The sequence below is a fragment of the Parasteatoda tepidariorum genome, chromosome 6 (assembly GCF_043381705.1).
Source record: "Parasteatoda tepidariorum isolate YZ-2023 chromosome 6, CAS_Ptep_4.0, whole genome shotgun sequence".
Taxonomy (NCBI): Eukaryota; Metazoa; Arthropoda; class Arachnida; order Araneae; family Theridiidae; genus Parasteatoda; species Parasteatoda tepidariorum.
The window spans coordinates 66444610-66463938 of record NC_092209.1 but is presented as its reverse complement, the minus strand read 5'-3'; the positions used below and the strand labels follow the sequence as shown (position 1 = coordinate 66463938).

The following is a 19329-nucleotide window of genomic DNA, read 5'->3' as shown; positions in this document are numbered from 1 at the left end:
TTAATATTTGTAATTTAATCATTTGGTACTTTGTACATAAACTTGACATATTAATAAATCAAACAAAATATTTAAATCAAAGAAAAATTGAATATTATCAGATTTATATTATATTAAATAGATATGTACTTAAAAAAGTTAACGTTCAGGTTTTTTTAATTTTATTTTCGGAAGTCAGCTTCATTTATTTGGACATAGTGAGTGAAGTCATGTTTCATACATGTTCCATACATGTTTCAGCAAGAATAAAGTGGGCTACTTTAGGGGGCCTTTCATATAAAAATACAAAGAAACAAAATTAATTGTGTGTGAAATTAAAAGGAATGACACATACTCATTTGCAATACTATTTCCTTTTCTTTGTGAATCACTCAATTCAGTGATTTGTTGACGTTTTTATTGTTGTTCTCAGCGGAAATACAGTCATCATTTTAATAGCATATAAATAATGATATTTGATAGATTTGTGTCTCTTTCAGTAAGAAATTACATATTACGTAAGTAACAAATTTATAACCAATTTATTAAAAGTACATACTTATTACATGATGTATTTATAAAAAAAGAATTAAGACTATCTTAACTTAATCTAACTATTATGCTTATTAGTAATTAAGCAACTTCTTAAAAATTCCTTAAGCATATAAATTAAAGCAAATAAAAATAATTAAATGTAATAATAAGCAATTTAAACGCTAGAAAGTGCTCGTTATTTTTTAAACAATTGATTTGTTTAAAATAAACAACTCTTTATCACAATACTCACAAAATCAATAGTGACAGTTGATCACTTTCATAATTGTGATATTTCAGGAAGTTCTGTTGCATTGCCTACTTTAATGTTATTTCGAAGTTGCGATGGCACATTAGTGGTTAAGGCACAAAGTTATCATTGTTAATCATTATAAACTCAATACAGCTTTAGATTGTTTGAATTGCTACAGCAGCTAGTGTGCCATGTTTGAAATTGAGTAGCTTTAACATAGATAATAAAGGATTTTCTTTGGGTGACAGCAAGAAGTTGTGGGAGCACTTTTCTTCTATTTTGTAGTCAGTCACAAATCTATTTTTGAATCTTAATGTAAAAATGCGTAAAAAATCGGTCCTCGTTAAACTGTTCTACTGTAAAATGCTCGACTTCACGCGCAGGTAGTCGGGGTACCAAAACAGGGGAGCCATCCCCTCTGCAGAGGATCAAAATTGCGATGGCATATTTTCGGATTATCCTCAGGGATGTTTCTCAGAGCGTCGCCAATAGCCCACTGTTCAGCTCTAGTGCGACGTACCCACCTAATATAAAAATGAATTAATCCAAAAACATTGGTTTTGATGATTTATGATTTGAATTTTAATTGTCTTATGTAGAACTATTAATTTCTTCAACAGTCGCAACATTTAAATTTTTAACAAGGGGCACAAAATTTAAGTTTCCTGAAGTTTTCAGTTAGAGGGTACATTATCAAAATCCCGTAAAATTTACGGCTTTAATTCGGCAGCTGGGTTGATTGTGCAAAACCGTAAAATTTTCGAAATAAATCCGTAGCCGCAATGTTTTTTTTTGCCATACAAGAACAAGATTTTTCCGTAAAAATTACAAAGAAAATCCGCAATCAGAGTTTTTACCGTAGAGAAACAAGTTTCTTCAACAAAAATAAATCTGTAGTCTCAACTGACTTTATATGTATGAGAGTAACGAAGTAAATCTGTACTTATACCAGATGTAAATGATTTAATTCGGCAGAATTTGTATACACCTGTCACCTCTGCGATTTAAACCTGGTTCACTTCATTAGGAAGCGCGTGCTCTGTCGCCTCAAGTGTTTTATTATGAAGAAATTCTGATAGTGAGAATTTCACTTCAGTATTGTATAAATTTGACAATGAAGTCAAAACGTACTGTTATTTATGCGATGTTCAAAATCATGAAGTAATTGCTAAAAAGTGAGAGAAAGTATAGATAATAATCGTAAAATGATTGTAGGAAATGTAAAATTATATTACGGAACGTAAAACTACATGGCGAAAACTAGAATTATAATTGATGGTATTAGACAGTTTGTGAAAACAGAGAAAAACCGTTTTGTCAACAAAATGGCTTTAAACTGTTAAATAAACGGAGAAATTCTGAAAAAAATGGGTATTTTCTACAGTGTACAAATAAAAAAAATTAATCTCTTTTGTTAATTGTAAACAATCAGTTTGATAACTGTAAATAAAATTATCTTTGAAGTCAGTGAATTCGTCTACTTAGCTAATAAAAATTTGACAATCACTATGTTGAAAACTGTTTTTATATGTTATTTGCTTGAAAACACAATAGCGCTTTCATTTTTTTGCAATTTTAATATTATTGCTGAATACTGGATAAATTCATTATGGTTAATTATGAACTTTTATTTATAATTACAAGAAAATTTCGGAATGTGTTAAACACATTAAAGAAACAAATATATTTTTGTTACAAATAAATGTATAAGTATTGTGGTTGAAAATTAAAATTGCCAATTGAACAACAGGAAATGCATTCTATAAATTCATTTTAATTGTATTTAAAAAGCAATGCTAAATAGTTCCTTATTAATTAGAGCAGTATTTTCTAAAATGAGGATTATACTAAACATTATAAAAAATGCATAACTTTTATTTACTTTTAATATCTAGAACATTATTCTAAAAATGCTTTATGGTGTTAAATATGGGTGATTTAAATTTATTTATCCAATTTTGTCGTGCGATATTATCGGTAATAAATTAGATAAGTTATGTTTGCACATGTCTCAAAAACAAGCAAAATTTTTTTTTACTATTTGTTTGTTAGAATTAAGATTTTTAGTTATTTTGAAGCACAAAAATTACAGTTAAAAATCTCTAAATGCGTACACTCTAAAAATTTCCCCTGCCAGATTACAGTGTGCGATAAGTAAAAACTGTCCCAGTTACTATCACTGACATAAAAATTCAGGTTTCTCCTGAAACTTTTCCCCTTAAAAATATATGATCATAGACGGTAAATTAACGATATACTCATAATAGTTATCTTCAGTTCGCGTCTTAACCTTATTTAAAATTCAGGAGATATATTTGTCGAGTTTAAGTGAAACGTGGAACAAGGTGAAATAGTGTAGTGATGCCATTTTTTGAGAAGGGAGAGATTTACGTGATCGTTGTCACGAATATAGAGGAGTGTGAAAAAAATGTTCTTCGGCGCTGACTGTATTTGAACTGAAAACATTTGTGTCTGTAATTTGATGCTGTAACCAACACGGAAAAGCATATGTTACCAATAATTCAGTTAAAAAGAGCCGTTTCAAGTAACGGTCAGTTACACTAATTTTGCTGAAGTTCGTTAAAATTATGGGTACAGGGCTTTCTTTTCTTTCTCAAAGTAGGTAATTTTTCTTGAAAATTGACGGCCAACTTTTCTATTTTTGCGGACATTTTGAGTGGGATACTGAACAGTTGATTCGATGAAATAGGATAGAAAAGATGTGCAATATATTTTATTTGCTGCTAAGCCATGAACACGAAACAGTAGCTATCATATGAATCTCATGTTTTATTAGAAGTTAAAGTTGGACAGTAAATTTAAAATCGGTCTTTTATACAAAATAATTTTTTCTTATTTTTGGTGATTTTCATATGTTGAATTCTTTGGAAAATAATTTTAAATTCTGCTTACAAACAATTACTGATAATATCAATTACTGATTGTAATCACGTAGAGAATAAACAAATAAAACATCATGATTCAGTAAACATTACTGCTTTTAATGAACTATGAGACAAAGTGGTGAAAATATGTAAATATTAATAAGCTATAAAACTTTTGTTGGTTGTAAATCGAGACTTTCATAAAAAGTACATCAAGCATTATGTTCTCTCTAAATTACATTAGAATTACGCGAGTTTCTTACAATTCTTTGTTCTTTCTTTTCTAATCAAACTGTTTATTTAGGGTCCTTCAGATATATTTAGCCTCATTACAAAAGAATATACACTAAATTATGCACACATTTGCAAATTTGCAACACACACAAATATGAAGTTTATAGTTTCTATGAAGTTTATAGTTTCTATGAAGTTTATAGTTTTTATAGTAACTATAGAGATAAATTTTTTGTTAAAGCAATGAATGTCTTAATGAAATATTTTTTTGGTGTTTTAGATAAGCAGAAACAAAAAAAGATGTCTTTTCAAAACATACCTTTACGTGAAGATAAAAATGGATGTTGCAGTAATGAAAGTAATGTATTTAACTTTGAAATAATTAAATATGTGATAGTAGGAACGTGTTTGAACATGTTTGAAAATTTTATTAGGTAATTCAAAGCGACGGTCACTAGAGGAAAAAACTTATCACCCTCATTTAGTATGGGAAGGCACTGAAGAGGATACCGAGTGCGAAAAATTCAAACGGGTTGTTGAAAAGAAATACAAACGGAAATTCAGTAAGTGGAAATTGTTTATAATATACTGTAATCGTGATATCAATTATAAATTACGATAATCAATTATAAATTACGGTAATCAATTATACGTAATCGTGATTACAACTTCTCATAATTTTGATTACAGCAATAATCTTGATTTCAAGTAATAAAAACATATGATTAAATGTAATCATGATTACATGTAAGCGTGATTGCAAGTAATCATTGCGAGTTCACTCTCCGTCGGACAAAGACCCCCGTATAGTAAATGGTGACTGGTGCACGTTAAATCTGTCGGGTCTCAAAGTCTTCCATGTTCCCATAGCAAATCAGAACCTCTAGGGGTACTGAATTGGAGATTGATCTTTTTCTAGTTCAGGTCAAAATTACGATGTGTGTATGAATGAATGACTTGTGTGTGGCTGAAGTCATACTCTTGACCATAGATGGCGCCACTGAAAACAAGAAACGCACCCTCCACCTTAAATTCGCTTGGTTTCACTAACAGCCTTACTGATTCTGGTAAGCGACATTAGAAACAACAACAAGTAATCATGATAACAAGAAATTAAAGTATGCGATTACAAATGAATACGATTGCATATTATATTCATCATTATACTACACAGATAGTAAAATGTATTGTAAAATGATTTATTTTGTACGCATCAACGTATAGCCATGTTTATTCTATGTATGTACCCCGATAAAAAAAGTATATAAAATTAACAATGAAGTAATGATTTTGGTAAAATTAACAATGGAGTAATGATTTTGGTAAAATTAACAATAAAATATGGCTTTAAAATATGTGATAAAATTGTGAAAATTTGGTCAAATTTGGGACCTTCATTCTGATACCTTTGAACATAAAAACCCTTTATTCGTTTAAATTTATTTTTCAGTTATGTATTTTTTACTAAATGCCTGGTAATAGTAACTTTCATTTTGAAAACCAGAATTTTCAGTAAACCGTTAGCATATGAACAGAAAAATTACTAAATAAATGGCTTAAACACTGTCTATTTTAGTTTTATTAATCAGAATTATGATTTTTTTAAAATCAGAAATGTGATTGCTATACAGTACGTTAATTTTATCAGAATTTTTTCGTGTACTACACTCAATGTATATACATATGCCTATAACTAAAATGTCTGTACATGTGTAGGTAATTAATATTTAAGTAAGAATATATGTGCATGTATTGTATATACGGGCGTGAGCACATGTAATCTTGATTACCCGTGTTCTCAAATTTTGATTACATATAGACATGACTACATGTATTCATTATTTTATTTATTTGTAATCATGATTACCTGTAATCATTTCTTGTAATGATTACATGTAATCACAAATCACATGTACGCAATGCACACGCAATCAGAGATCTTATGTAAGCAATACACGCGTAATCAGTGATCATACTTGCAATCGAATTTACCTGGTATCACCATTACAAGTAATTGATTACATGCAAGCAATTATCTTGTAATCAATTTCAGTTGTAATATATTTTTTGTGCTATCGACGCCAGGATAATACTTTCATTTATTGAAACAAAAATAGAGATTATTTGACGAATGATTGAGAAAACTTAGAATTAAAAACATAAAATCTGAGAGGAAACAATTTTTAGAAACACCGTTAAAATTTATTTGGTTGTAAAATGGATTTCAATGTTTTCCCATCTGTTTTACTCAATAGTGAATAATCAGATTTCGAAAACGTTATCGTTCTTTCCTCACCTAAATATTAATTTACGACCTGAAATGTACATACTTTATTTTATTTCATGGACCTTAAAACATTCCTTGAAAGCATTGTTAAAGGAATGCTTTATAAAAGGAGGGGTAAAGTGTGTGCAGTGCACATGGTTGATATGAGCATTCTTGCACTTTGATTAGCTTTTTATTTCAAAGCTGTATTTACTCACATTCACAATATGCACAATTTCATTTTCATCTGATTTTGCCATTGCGCTTGTTGTTTTTGTTTATTTAAACATTAAACTTTGCAAAATATTCGTCTATTATTTCGCGTGTTCGTGTGAAATATTCCAGAATTAGTTGAAAAAGAAGTTTAAGTAATATTTTGTAGAATGAAAATACATAGTTTTTATATATACTGTTGAAATTTTATTAAATCCATTGAAAATTGAAATAGTTACTCAAAAGTATCTGTAAACAAATCTAATGATGTGTAAAAACTTTGATATACGTATATAATAAGCAATTATGAAATAGTTCCACATTAGGTGCACAGAGGAAGAATATTCTGGTAAAATTACCGTTCTCAATGGTAATGACACTTCTGGTAATAAAAAAAACCCCTACAATTCTGGTATTAAAAAATCAATTTATATACTTGTCTCTGAATAATCATGATAACTATTTAAATCATTTATTTGGTAATTTTTATATTCATATGGTAACGGTTTATCGGAAATTTTGGTTTACAAAAGTATAGTTCTTATTGCCACACATTTAGTAAAATTAACCGAATAAATAGTTTTTATGCTATCATCTAAGGTATCGTGATAAATTTATCAAATTTTACCACATTTACCAAATTTTATAGTGCATTATAAAACCACATTTTATTGTTAGTTTTACCAAAATCATTACCAAAGCAGTTCGGTAAAGATTATAACGCTTTTTGGTTGGTGTAACCATAGAGCTAGAAGCATGGTAAACGTTAGTATATTCTGGTAGTTTTGCCCAAACTTTTTTTCTCAGTGTGTATATTAATCTCACTGTTTTCTATAAATATAAGGTTTTCTTCTGTTCAATATTATAAATAAGAAATAATAATTAAAGTTAGCATAATTTAGTCAAATATTTTCTATCTCAAATAATGAAATATTCTGCAGAAGTTGAAAATTTCCATGAAAGTTAGAAGACTCACTCGGACTGTTTCTAAGTATTACTAAAGTCTACTGATTTTCTGTAAGCAAGCTGTAAGAACTATGGTGTAACATCTTTTCGAATATGATGTTAAACAACCCAAAATATTGTGTGAAGGAATGCTTTTTTCCGGGTTAGCACCAAATCAAGCATTAATATACCATTTAAAGGGTATATTTTAAATCTAAACACATAAAGTTGAATAAGCTAACGCTTAACTCCTGCGCTTTCACACCATACGAGAATTATTTTTCATTCAAAAACACATATGTTGGCAAGCTTTGAATTTCGCCAGTAGTTTGTTTACAATCCAGAATGAGTTGGAGGGAGTTTGCTGTAGTCTTCTACGCTGGTATTTATCTACAAAAAACAAACCATTGCAGCAAAAATATGTATGAATGTTTCAGTTGTGTAGTAAGTATAATTACACTTTAATTTTTGAATCTCTAAAAACAGTATTAACTGATTTTGTAATGTATGATTTCTATACGCTTACGCTCTGTTAAGCCTAATTCGGATTCATTTTAATAATATCTCTGTTCTACACGTATGTTTGGTTTACTACCTAATTTATATCATATATATTTATAAATTATTTATATCATATAATTCAACTGTATAGATGCACTCTAATTTAATGATTCTTACATTATATTTTTACTGACTCTTGTGTGCTCTTATCGTGCTGTAATAATGGATTTTAAAGTTACTGAATAACAGAAATCATGACTGCTACTTCACATTAAATAGTATGAACGAATATCGTTGTAGTGAAATACTTGTTCCGAGAATGTATGGCGTTTCACTTCACCATTTGGATGTTAAGCTTTTGCCATCATTTTCGATGTTGAGATACACTAAAATTTTTTACAGTTTATAAAATTCACTGATTTAGATTAAAAACAAAAACTTTTCTTTTTTAGAATCAGACAGAGACTTCCATAGATGGTCAATAGACAAATTCGAAGATTATTGGGAAACTGTTTGGAATTATTTTGATATTGTTGCATCAAGATCTTACAAAAAAGTAAATACACGTAACATTATTTGCTTAATTCCATTAAAATTTAATCGATTTACTACAAGCATTTAAAATTTTATTTGGAAATTTACCAGTAACTTTGCACGATGAAACGTTGATAAACTATGTCAATGTGTCTAAACTTTAATAGAAAAATAAAATTTATGGAATTATATTTTCTTATTTTTTATGAAAAAGTATCAAAATCATTGTTTAAATATCATTATAGTTTAATTCATTTCAAATTGAACTTCAGTTTAACTTAATTAGTTGAATTTAGCTTACCCAATTTTAGCGTTAAAATTGAATAATATTATGGTTAAACATGTTCTATAAGTTCTAACAGTGCACCATAGATAAGTTCGCAAAGTGTCATGAGACAAATGATTTTATCGAAGGATTTTCGTAACTATTAAATATTGAACGATTTTTATAGTCGTATTCTTCAATTCAAAATAAAATTTGTACTAAAGTTTGTATTGTAAACATAATTTAGCTTTCGAGTGTTGTTTATGTTAAAATTTGATTAGGATTTTAGGATAACTTAGGTGCTTGAATTTATTTCTGCGAAATTTTAGGTATTTTTCAAGACTGGACCTGGTATCCTAGACAATGATTGGTTCATGGGGGCTAAATTTAACTACGCTGAAAATCTAACGAGGTACAGAGATGATACGACAGCACTTATATATGAAGGTTCAGTATATGTCTTTATCATACGTATAGTTGTAGTTCATGGCTTCATATATCCTTCAATCTAATAATATTCTATTTATTAATGATATGTTGTTGTTGCTTATCCTCTTAATCTGCCATATGTCAGATAAGATCCAGGACTCCGCTGACCGTAAGAAAATCCGCATCAAAAAGAGGATCTGATGTAAGATTCACCTTAGAAAGTCCATGACAAACCAAAATATGTTCCAGCGAAGCTGGTTGAATACAGTATTGTTTGCTAGCAGGGAAGATCTTTCTGCCTCCCTCAAAAGTAAGGCACTTAAGATGGCCACTTGCAAATCTGGCCATAGCAGTCTGGGTTCTGGGTTCTTAGGTCACATTTTATGTCCGGCAGGGTTCCAGGGAATGTCCTATAATACCATTGGTGTGTAGATGGTATACGCCCCAAAATATGAAGCTTGGATCTTTCAATGGAACAGAGTTCCCTATAAGTAAGTAAGAAGCCAGTGACTGTTTCGTCTTCACTTCCCTCTTACGCCAATCTGTCCGATACCCCATTACAGCGAATATCCAAGCGTGATGGGATCCATTGGAGGACATCCGTGCTTCTAATGCACATTGGAGGACCATCACTTGAAGAACCATCGGAGAACATCGTGATTCTCAAAGATTGTCCTTAGTTTGGGCAGAATAGAAACGCTGGTTTTGTCGCTTGCAAGGGACCAGCCACTTATTACAAATCTCTCCTTTTTATTTCTCACTCTGACTAAAAGAAGTGGTAATAACAATCGGATTTATTACTTTAACCGCAGGACATATACAAGGAGGCACACTCATCTCCCAGTGTTATATGAATCGTTCAATCACATTGATCAAACTTCAGTGGTTTTTATTAATAATAAGTGGTTAAAGTGAATAATTTAACGATATTTTTCACTTTGACAAAAAGTAGCAGTTATTTTTAATACAGATCGGTTAGTATTAATAATGACCGGATTTATTACTTTAACCGTAACATAAACACTAACACCTTACAAAATATAATTAATCAATTCATTTTAATAATAATTTAAGATATTTCAGTAGAAGGAAATGGCATTAGCGAAGGATCGTTTTTCATTTTATTATACTAGATTAAATTTATATCCGTGCTTTATTTAGAGAAATATCTCTGAAATTCACATCTTTTTTTAAATTAGTGCAATTCTTGACATTTTTTCTTCAAATAAATGTTTTTTATTAATCAGATGAAGAAGGGAGCACAGATTCTGTGTCATTTGCAGAAATGTTTGAAGAAGTTAAAAGATATGCAGCAGCGTTTCGCATACATGGAATCGAAAAAGGAGATAGAGTTGCATGTATGTATACAATTATAATCAATTTTAACTTGTGATTTAACTAAAGATCCCGTATCTAACGTAATTAGAGAATTTCGACTATCGGGTAACAGTTTGTGATTGGTTGAGACCCAAACTATATCGAATAGAAAGGAAACAAAAATTTTCCAGTAGATTTAATATGAAGAGATCGACAAGGTATCTTCATTTTACAGAATCCTAAAATTATAGCTATTTATACGTTTTTCTTGCATCAAAAATTGATCATAATTCTTCTAGATATCCATTATATGTAAAATACATGTTAAATTTATTTTTGGAAAAAATTATTTTTTGAGAACTATGATAACTTTACTTGGCACTTTTATCTAGGTATTAATACCATTTATACTAAAAAAGACTTATTTAATTTTTGAATGAAACGTTAACTTTCTGGATGCGAATTTTTTAAAGTAAAAACTAAAAGTAAAGTTATATTTAAGGAGCTGAAACAATCAATTGATAATTTATGCACCTTTGTTGTAGTTTGACGTGTTCTTTGGTTGTTATAAAAAACGAATTTCGATTCAGTTCGCATAGTTTTAACGTGGAGCAAGTAAGCGAGATTCGAGGGATAAACTTCACAAATTATGATAACCCACTTCAAACAGATTTAAAGCATTTTATCGTATTTTTCTGATGATGATACATATAGATGCTCTAGATTTTACTCCAAGTGTAACTAAATGTTTCCTATGTAGCCAGTAAGTTCCCCCCTCCAAAAAATTAGTTTTCAATACAAAAACAGAATTTAGAAAAATTGGTATGCCTTTTTATACACGCGGCAAAAACAATAAATTATTAATTAAGAAAAATAAAACTAAGATTAAAAAAAATCAGTAAAACTAGATAAAACTGATAAAATTAAAAAAAAATTACCCCTTTCAGGAATTTTATTTTTTAAGTAAACGCGGGTTTCAAGAACTGGGAACTCTCTAATTGCTGTTTATTCATCTAATTTGTTTTTTTTTTTAAATATATTTTATTTTGCATTACAATTAAATAATATCACATGGTTTTTTTTGTGACTTTAAAAACTTAGTAAAATTTTTGATTAGGGCACAGAATAGTCACTTTCGACTTAAAGCCTTCAAGTTTATATTTCGTCATACAAATAATGAATCAAAAAACATATTTATTCTCCAAGAAAGCAAATTTCAACAAACCTAATTAGATTCAAATCACTTAAAAGCGTATTGCAGAAAACTCTATCAATCAGTTCAAATAACTTAATATATTATAAAAGCCTAATTAATTAGTTAAATTATCTTCAAAACATACTGTGACAAATCTAATCAGTTATTTCAACTCTTGTAAAATTCTTTGAAAATGTGTTAAATTTGTGTCTATTATAGATTAAATTTGATTTTCTTATAATATTTTGCAGTATACGATACATGTTATAGTTTTTCTCAATTAATATTTCAATTCAGTTGTAAATTTTACGTTTGCAAATTTAAAATATTTCTTTTTTAACATAGGTCACATGTCCAACCGAAAAGAAGCTATTTTTGCGATGCTCGCTACATTAAGTATTGGTGCAATCTGGGGAGGTTCAATACCATATTTCGGAGCTTTGGTAATACGAATGATTTTACTTTTACATGCTACTTTAATAGGGCGCAGTGTGAAAAATTCTAGGATTTACTAAAGTGGCTTAGTAATTTGTTTTACAGCAAAAGCTCAGTTAAGGATGAAATGAAATAAAATTAAAACATATTTCGGATTTGTAGCTACCACTATGGAAAAAGCTATATTTTAGCAGAAAAATTGGGATTTATCAAAATGGCTTGGCAACTTCAAGGTCTTATAGCAAAAGCTTGTAAAAGGCCGAGTTGGAATAATATTAAATCATATGGACCTTTAGAAAACCACTTAGGTTTTACCGGTAAAAGCTAGATTTTACCGGTAAAACCTAAGATTTTCCAGGCGTCGGCAGGTTTTTAACGGTAAGACAAACTCTCTCAGAAAATTATTTAGCTTTAAACTATAACATGTAGCAAAATTGTGTGCAAAATTGTGTGTAGCAAAATTGTGTTGTAATTTCATTAAAGTTTTGCGTTGATCAATATTCAGTATAACGTTGAACCATAACATAGCTTGAAAATTTTCTGAAACCTCATTAACCTCTTCAGGACCGTGATCACTTACATAACTAAAAAAATAATTTCAAAACAAAGAAGTGAAAAATTCTTGCGGAAAAACTAAGATGATCACCGCTTTAGACTATCTTACATAAGCGAACTCCAGACCAAAAGGGCCGGGGTTCGATTCTCGGCTCCGTTAAGACCCACCAAGTGCAAACAAAATATACGCGCTCGTAAAGTCTGTGGAATCAGAAGTTCTGCGGTCGGTAGCTGAGGGTATGTATATAGGGAACTGGAGACATTTTCTTTTCCCTTTGGTTCCATGTCTAAATCGAGGAAGTGGCCTCACGAATAAGTGATGCTGCCATCTATCTGTGGGTATCAGAGCTAAGAAGTAATTTCCCCCTTGCAGTGCTTTTTTGTCAAACGAAAGGCGCACCTTCCTGACTTAATTCGCAAAAGGTCAATGGCTGGTGAGTTTGGCTTATCAAGTGTCGCTAGAAGAAAACAACAATAACAACCTCATATTGGTTTGGTAAAGCGTAGAAGCTTTTTTCTAACTCAAAGAGAAACACACACGCACAACGTTGAAAAAAATAGAAATAAGCATTTTAAGTTCGTTAAAAAGATAGAGATAAAGTAGACTTACCATTTCTTTCAGTAAAAAGTTACAAAAAAGGTTACTATCATAGTGAGTTACTGATTTACTTTTGCAAACTAATCTAATAAACAGTCTATTTCTACATGTAGGAAATGATTTAAGATAAATTTTTAATAATATTTTGTTCGAAAGAACCATTTAATTTTTAGTAAAAATTCATAGGCTGCCGCGAATATTGTAAGCAGAATGGAACCTAAAATCTTAATTGCTGTTGATCGCTTTCAAGATAATGGAGTGGAGTTTGATGTTCTTAGCTGTTTGCCAACAATTGCTCAAAGTATGTGACAAATTTTAATTTTACTGTCAAATATAATAAAAACAATACCATAATGTGACATATTTTCCCACTACTTCTTACAGGTTTAGACAAAATTATGGAAGCACTTTTACAGTCCTCAACTCATAAAAGATTTAAACTTTTATGATATATATAAGAAATTTCCATGACCTAAACACTTCTAACAATTTAAATTAATTTTCTTAAGTATTTCTTGAGAAATATGAAAAAATCAGCTGAGATGTGTTTCCATAGTTTTGCCCAACTCCTGTAATTGAAACACATGATGTTATAAATTGATCATTTTACTTTAAGTCTTCTGTTAGAGTGTTTTCTTAACAAAATTTTCAATTCCTGAAAAATATTTATTATGAACAATTTTATCCTGAGCAATTTGAAAATAAGTACAAGATAATTTTTAAAAAATTTCCAAAGTTACAGCAATAATACTGTAACTCGTTTTCTGAAAGTAGAAAATAAAGCTTTCATTTTTCAAACTGTAATCATGTGCATACTCAAGTACTGTTCAAAGTTAGTTATTAAAGATTTTGTGTATAAATTTTTTCCCCTTCAATTCAAATATTTTAATCCGGTGCGCAGGATTACTTGACTTTTCTTGACTTCTAGTAAATCTATTAAGATTTGGTAATTTGTTTGAGTAAAGCATGTTGCATAAATTCATGCTATTTAATTATAATTTCAGTTTTCAGTCAAAATAATTTTAATTTATAAACACCCCAAAAATTAATTTATTCTTAAAATTTTTATTTTTTTGGTTTTATTTTCTTTTTTAATTTTATTTTTTTGCTTTTTTCTAGAACAGTTTTTAAAAAGGCTCTATTGACTGTTAAAAGTTGTTTCAAGTTATTAACGGTATTTTTATAACTTTTGACAAACTTATAAAACGTCATAGCATCTTTTTTCTTAAAATATTAGCTCTAAAGTAAATTAAATTATGTAAGTTCCTTGCTACTAAACAATGTCTGTGCTCATGTTAAGCTCCTGTAAATAATTCAGAATCTTATGGTAAAATTTAGATAAGTTATAGAAAGTTGAAGATATTTTCTCTATAAATTCAAAACCATCAAGACCCCTTACATTTTTCTTTCGAATGCCAGATACTGTACTCTCATTCTTTTATCTTTGAAGATGCAAGAGGTGTTGCTCATTTTCGCACCAGAGGACAATACACGGAGAGAAACATCCACCTCGAGCGGGATTCGAACCCGCTATCAATGGCTTCGTAGTCAGGCACGCTAACCACTTGTTCAACAGGCCGGCATACTGCTTAAAATATTTTTTTCTCTGAACTGCTAACGTAAGAGTTCTACCTTAAAAGCTATCTTTAAGAAATAAGAACTGATGAAAACTTTTAAAAAAAAATTTTTTTTACAGTAGGTAAACTGAAAAAAAAGAAACATCTTTTAAAAAAAATTAGAAGAAAAAGCAGGTGAAAAGAAAGGTAAGTTAAACAAGGAATAAGATATTTGAACAGGCTTAGATTTTTGAGAGCAATAGTTTTTGAAAGTTTCAGCAAAATCATAGAAAAAAAACTGTCGCTTTAGATCTACATTGTTCGAGGGCGTTTTGTTTATAATATTAACACCACTCACCTTATAGCATTCTATTCATATTATTAAAATCTAAGTATATATTCGCATTGTTTAAAGCTATATGCATTGTTTGAAGTCTCTGGTTTATTCCGTTTCATCTGTGTATAAGTGCAGTGAGTATAAAAGGTATTAATCGATATTCGTGAGTTAATGATAATGTATTCACTTTAAATTTTTTTTCACACTTTTCCAGAAATGTAAATGTTATCATTGAAATATTAAATCCTGTTTTTTTTTTCAGATTCAACCACTTTAGAGAAAATTATCATTGTACCCTCACGAAGTTCAACGTTGTCAAAGAATATATCTAACATTAAAAATAGGTGAATTTTCAAGTCAACATATGCATTTGTTTTCCTTCAAAATAGCAGTTTCACTGATGATGTTTCTTTTACTAATATAGTTGTACCCTTAAAACAATATTCGCATATCGAATTTAAAGATAAAAAATTAAATTAATGAATGATTAAAGAAATAAATAAAGGATAATTCCTTTCCTTTTCCCGTCCTCTGCTATATTTTACTTTATCAGTCTCTATTTTTTTACCACTTTACAGATTGACAATCCTTTCTTATATATANCAAAGGCATTTCTGACGGAGCGAAAGATCGAACTGATGGGTCATCCGCCGTACAGCCCTGATTTGGCACCCAATGACTTCTTCTTATTCCCACACATCAAAAATAAATTACGTGGACAACGATTTTCGACCCCCGAAGAAGCGGTTGATGCATTCAAAACGCATGTTTTGGAGTTACCTCAATCGGACTGGAAAAATTGCTTTGAAAATTGGTTCAAATGCATGCAAAAGTGTATTGATCATCATGGAGAATATTTTAAAAAACAATAAAACCAATTTCGATCCCACATGTTTGTTTTTTCATTATTAGGCCAGAAATATAAATAGCAATCAGCGTATAAGAGATTAGAAATGAAAATTAGCATTATGTAATTTCCTTACTTAAATATCAGTTCAAAATTTCTTAAAAATCCTAAAAAATTTAAACTATAACATATGGGACTAATACAAACCTAACTAAACTTGGCACCATTTTTACTAACTTCTTAAATTAAATTAATTTTTCTTGGATTATTACTAATAATCAACCGATTTTAGAATTTATTAAACAAAATAAAATTAATTCTATTTCGACTATTGATTTCCAGGATCTTTTCATTGGCATTCCCCTTTCTATACTAAATGAAGTTCTTTTGAGTTATTACTATAGTTTTAAAAGTATCCTGATTTTGATTATTGGGAAATTTTAATTAATTTTTGTCTTTTTAATCATTATCTTCACAATGGAAAACTTATTTTTAAGCAAACTGATGAAATCACAAATACCACAAAGATCTAACTTTTCTTCTCTTAGCAAACTCATTTTTGCTTAGTTAACATGATTACGAAAAAAATTATACTCTTAATATTAAATTTGTTTTTAGATTTACTGACGGTTTAATTACCTTTAATTCACAAGATTGTACAATTTTGTTAAATAATATTTATCCCCAGGAATAAATCTTGCTTAGTAATTATGATGACAATATTAATTTTAATTTTTTGGATTTAGGTATTAAAAGAGAAGAAAATATCTGCATTGTTGATTTATACGATAAAAGAAATGATTTCAATTTTAATATAAATAAATTAATTACTTGCAATTCTAATGTTTCTAAAAACATTGGTTTAAATACATTTTTAATCAAATGAATGGAATCAAAAGAATACGTAATGATGTTTATTTATCCGAAAAACAAATAGACTAACTCTTTTAAAATTTAATGAAAAACAATGGATACGCAATTAATGTAATTAAGTTCTATATAAAATCATTGAGTTAATTGTTCATTGTGTTGATCATTCAGTTGAACTATTATTATTAATAAATTCACTAAAAACTTCTTTGATAACTGAGTTAATATTTTTACCATGTGCAAATCTGTGGTTAGAAATCTGTGCAAATCGGGCAAATTATGTTTCTATTTTTTAAAAAATGTTACTTTTCTAAAAAGGTTAAAATTGTATAATTAAATATCAGCCTTATTAGTTATAAACTTTAAATTATTCAGTAAAATATTATTGCCTTGAGAATATCCAGTTTCGAGGCAATCCATGGTAACTACCAAATCAAACGAGTTTTAGTTCTGCAGTAAGAACGCGCCATGAAAAATCCATACATCTACGCTGCTAACCTCTATTCAAGCTTCAGTTTTCATATTTTGTAATCTGGCAATCTTATTACGAAAGTATTTTAAATCATTTCTCAAAGATTCCAGTAAGTGTAAGTTCATTTGAATGCGCTCCTCGCTTTATAGATTACGTTTTGTGTTTTGTTCTGTATTTTTATTTTCTTTTACTTTTTGTTTTTTGCTTGGTATGTTTTATTTTGTATATTTTTACTTAATGTGTTCTATTTTGGCTTCGATTTTTTATAGTGCTCCTCACACTATAGTATTCACATATTTTGCTTTGGCTATATTAATACAATATTAGAAAGCACTCCTTTTTGTGGATATAATAGTGTGAGCTGATTACGAGATTATATCTTTTCATTATTTTGTATTCCGGCTTCTTAAAAATATTTTATTTTAATAATTTTTCCTCCTTTTCTTTCATTAATCTTTATTATTATCAGTATTTTCTCCATATTTTTAACTTATTTATGAGATTTATATAAAAATTAGGTATGAGATAAGTTCAAAATGTAGAGAAAAATGACAGAACAATGACAAAAGGGAAAAAAAAGAAAAATAATAAAAATAACAAAATAAAAATACCAAAAACAACCATTGAAATAACAAAAACCGGAAAAAAATTTCTGAAAAAAAGACAAAATTTTTAAAAAAAATCCGGAAAATAAAAGATATAATCTTTTTATCAGCTCACACGATTATAGTGTGTTAGAGTGCTTCTTACACTATAGTATTGATATATTTTGCTTTGGCTACATTGTCACAATATTAGAAAGCACTCTTTTTCACGGATATAATCGTGTGTGCTGATGAAAAGATTATATATTTTATTTTTCAGATTTTTTAAAGATTTTTTGTCCTTTTTTTCATTGTTCTGTAATTTTTCTCTACATTATATTATCCACACACACATATNTGAAGAAATGTGACTATGTGTTTGTATCAAATACTAATTTTGGGAATTCTTTTTAGGTTAGTGACTCAGTAATATTTATCGTATTTTAACTTATTTAACTTTCTTAAGCCATAAAATAAGTATGAAAAAACTAGCCTGCAGTTTGTGCAATTTTAAACAGAGTTTAAATCTTTTTATTTTTCACATAAGAAGTCTTTTTCCACCCTCACCTTGTGATATAGAAACTTACATATGTAGTTATCTCTTACGATTGAGAATCTTAACTAAGTGATAATTTAATTCTGACATTTTAGGGTAGGTAAACCATGTGAATTATGTAAATCATGGAATTATGTGACAATCTCATATGCACCACTTTCAGAAAATAACTTTATTATGTGTTAATTAAAATATCCTGAAGTGTTTCCTACTTGAATGTTGAAAGTGGAAGTAAGTTTAGCATTTTGATAAGTGTTTCGTGTTGTCATGAATAACAAAAAATCAATAAATAAAGTTTATTAATGGATCCTCTGATTCAGTACATTTATTAAACTGTACGAAATGAACTTTTATGTGAACTATTTGTTTAATACTTTGTTAAATGTGTGTTGCATTTTTTAGGAAGAAACAGATGTACGGTTGCGAGAACTATTGGAAGTAAGGATGTTGATTTATTTTATTATACTCTAAATTTCAAAGTCAAAAATAGTTTTATTCCCATTTTTATTTGTAGCTAAATATTTTATTATGTATTTATATATGATGTTAAATTTCAAAACTATAAGTATCACTACTTGCCTATAAACCTAAACACATAAAAATATTTTTGTTATATTATTCCATGTAGAAAATTGAATAGTTTACGATGAATTCAGCCATATGTAACCCCCTTATAGTGCTTGTTTTCTTAGGGTAAATGTGAATTTATTGACCCAAAGGAACCTTAGTGATCTTTCTTCTTGCTTTTTGTATTAGATATAATTTGTATGGTAAAGTATCTTTACTTTGGGACTCTTTTTTTAATTTTTTTTATGGAATACTCTTTGAAAAATAGTAGAAAATGTTTTATTAAAAAATGAATTTTTATTTTCTGTACAAAAAAAAAATTTATATATATATATATATATATATATATATATACATGTTTACCAAGATTCAAGTTCTAATAAGAATTTACTTGCTTGTGAG

At 28.8% G+C, this 19329-nt stretch overlaps 1 protein-coding gene across 1 annotated transcript in view; it reads left to right on the top strand.

Annotated features, from left to right (window-relative positions):
* The first annotated feature begins 412 nt into the window (after positions 1 to 412).
* The window catches only part of LOC107445580 (acetoacetyl-CoA synthetase-like), a 33550-nt gene continuing 14633 nt past the window's right edge, over positions 413 to 19329 (top strand). The window contains exons 1-11 of the mRNA XM_043047920.2: positions 413 to 497; positions 4166 to 4243; positions 4320 to 4448; positions 8263 to 8366; positions 8939 to 9056; positions 10286 to 10396; positions 11896 to 11993; positions 13325 to 13439; positions 15294 to 15375; positions 18219 to 18222; positions 18763 to 18798. Of these exons, the coding sequence (XP_042903854.2) occupies positions 449 to 497; positions 4166 to 4243; positions 4320 to 4448; positions 8263 to 8366; positions 8939 to 9056; positions 10286 to 10396; positions 11896 to 11993; positions 13325 to 13439; positions 15294 to 15375; positions 18219 to 18222; positions 18763 to 18798 (924 nt within the window). The 5' untranslated portion in view covers positions 413 to 448. The remainder of the gene's footprint in view (positions 498 to 4165; positions 4244 to 4319; positions 4449 to 8262; positions 8367 to 8938; positions 9057 to 10285; positions 10397 to 11895; positions 11994 to 13324; positions 13440 to 15293; positions 15376 to 18218; positions 18223 to 18762; positions 18799 to 19329) is intronic.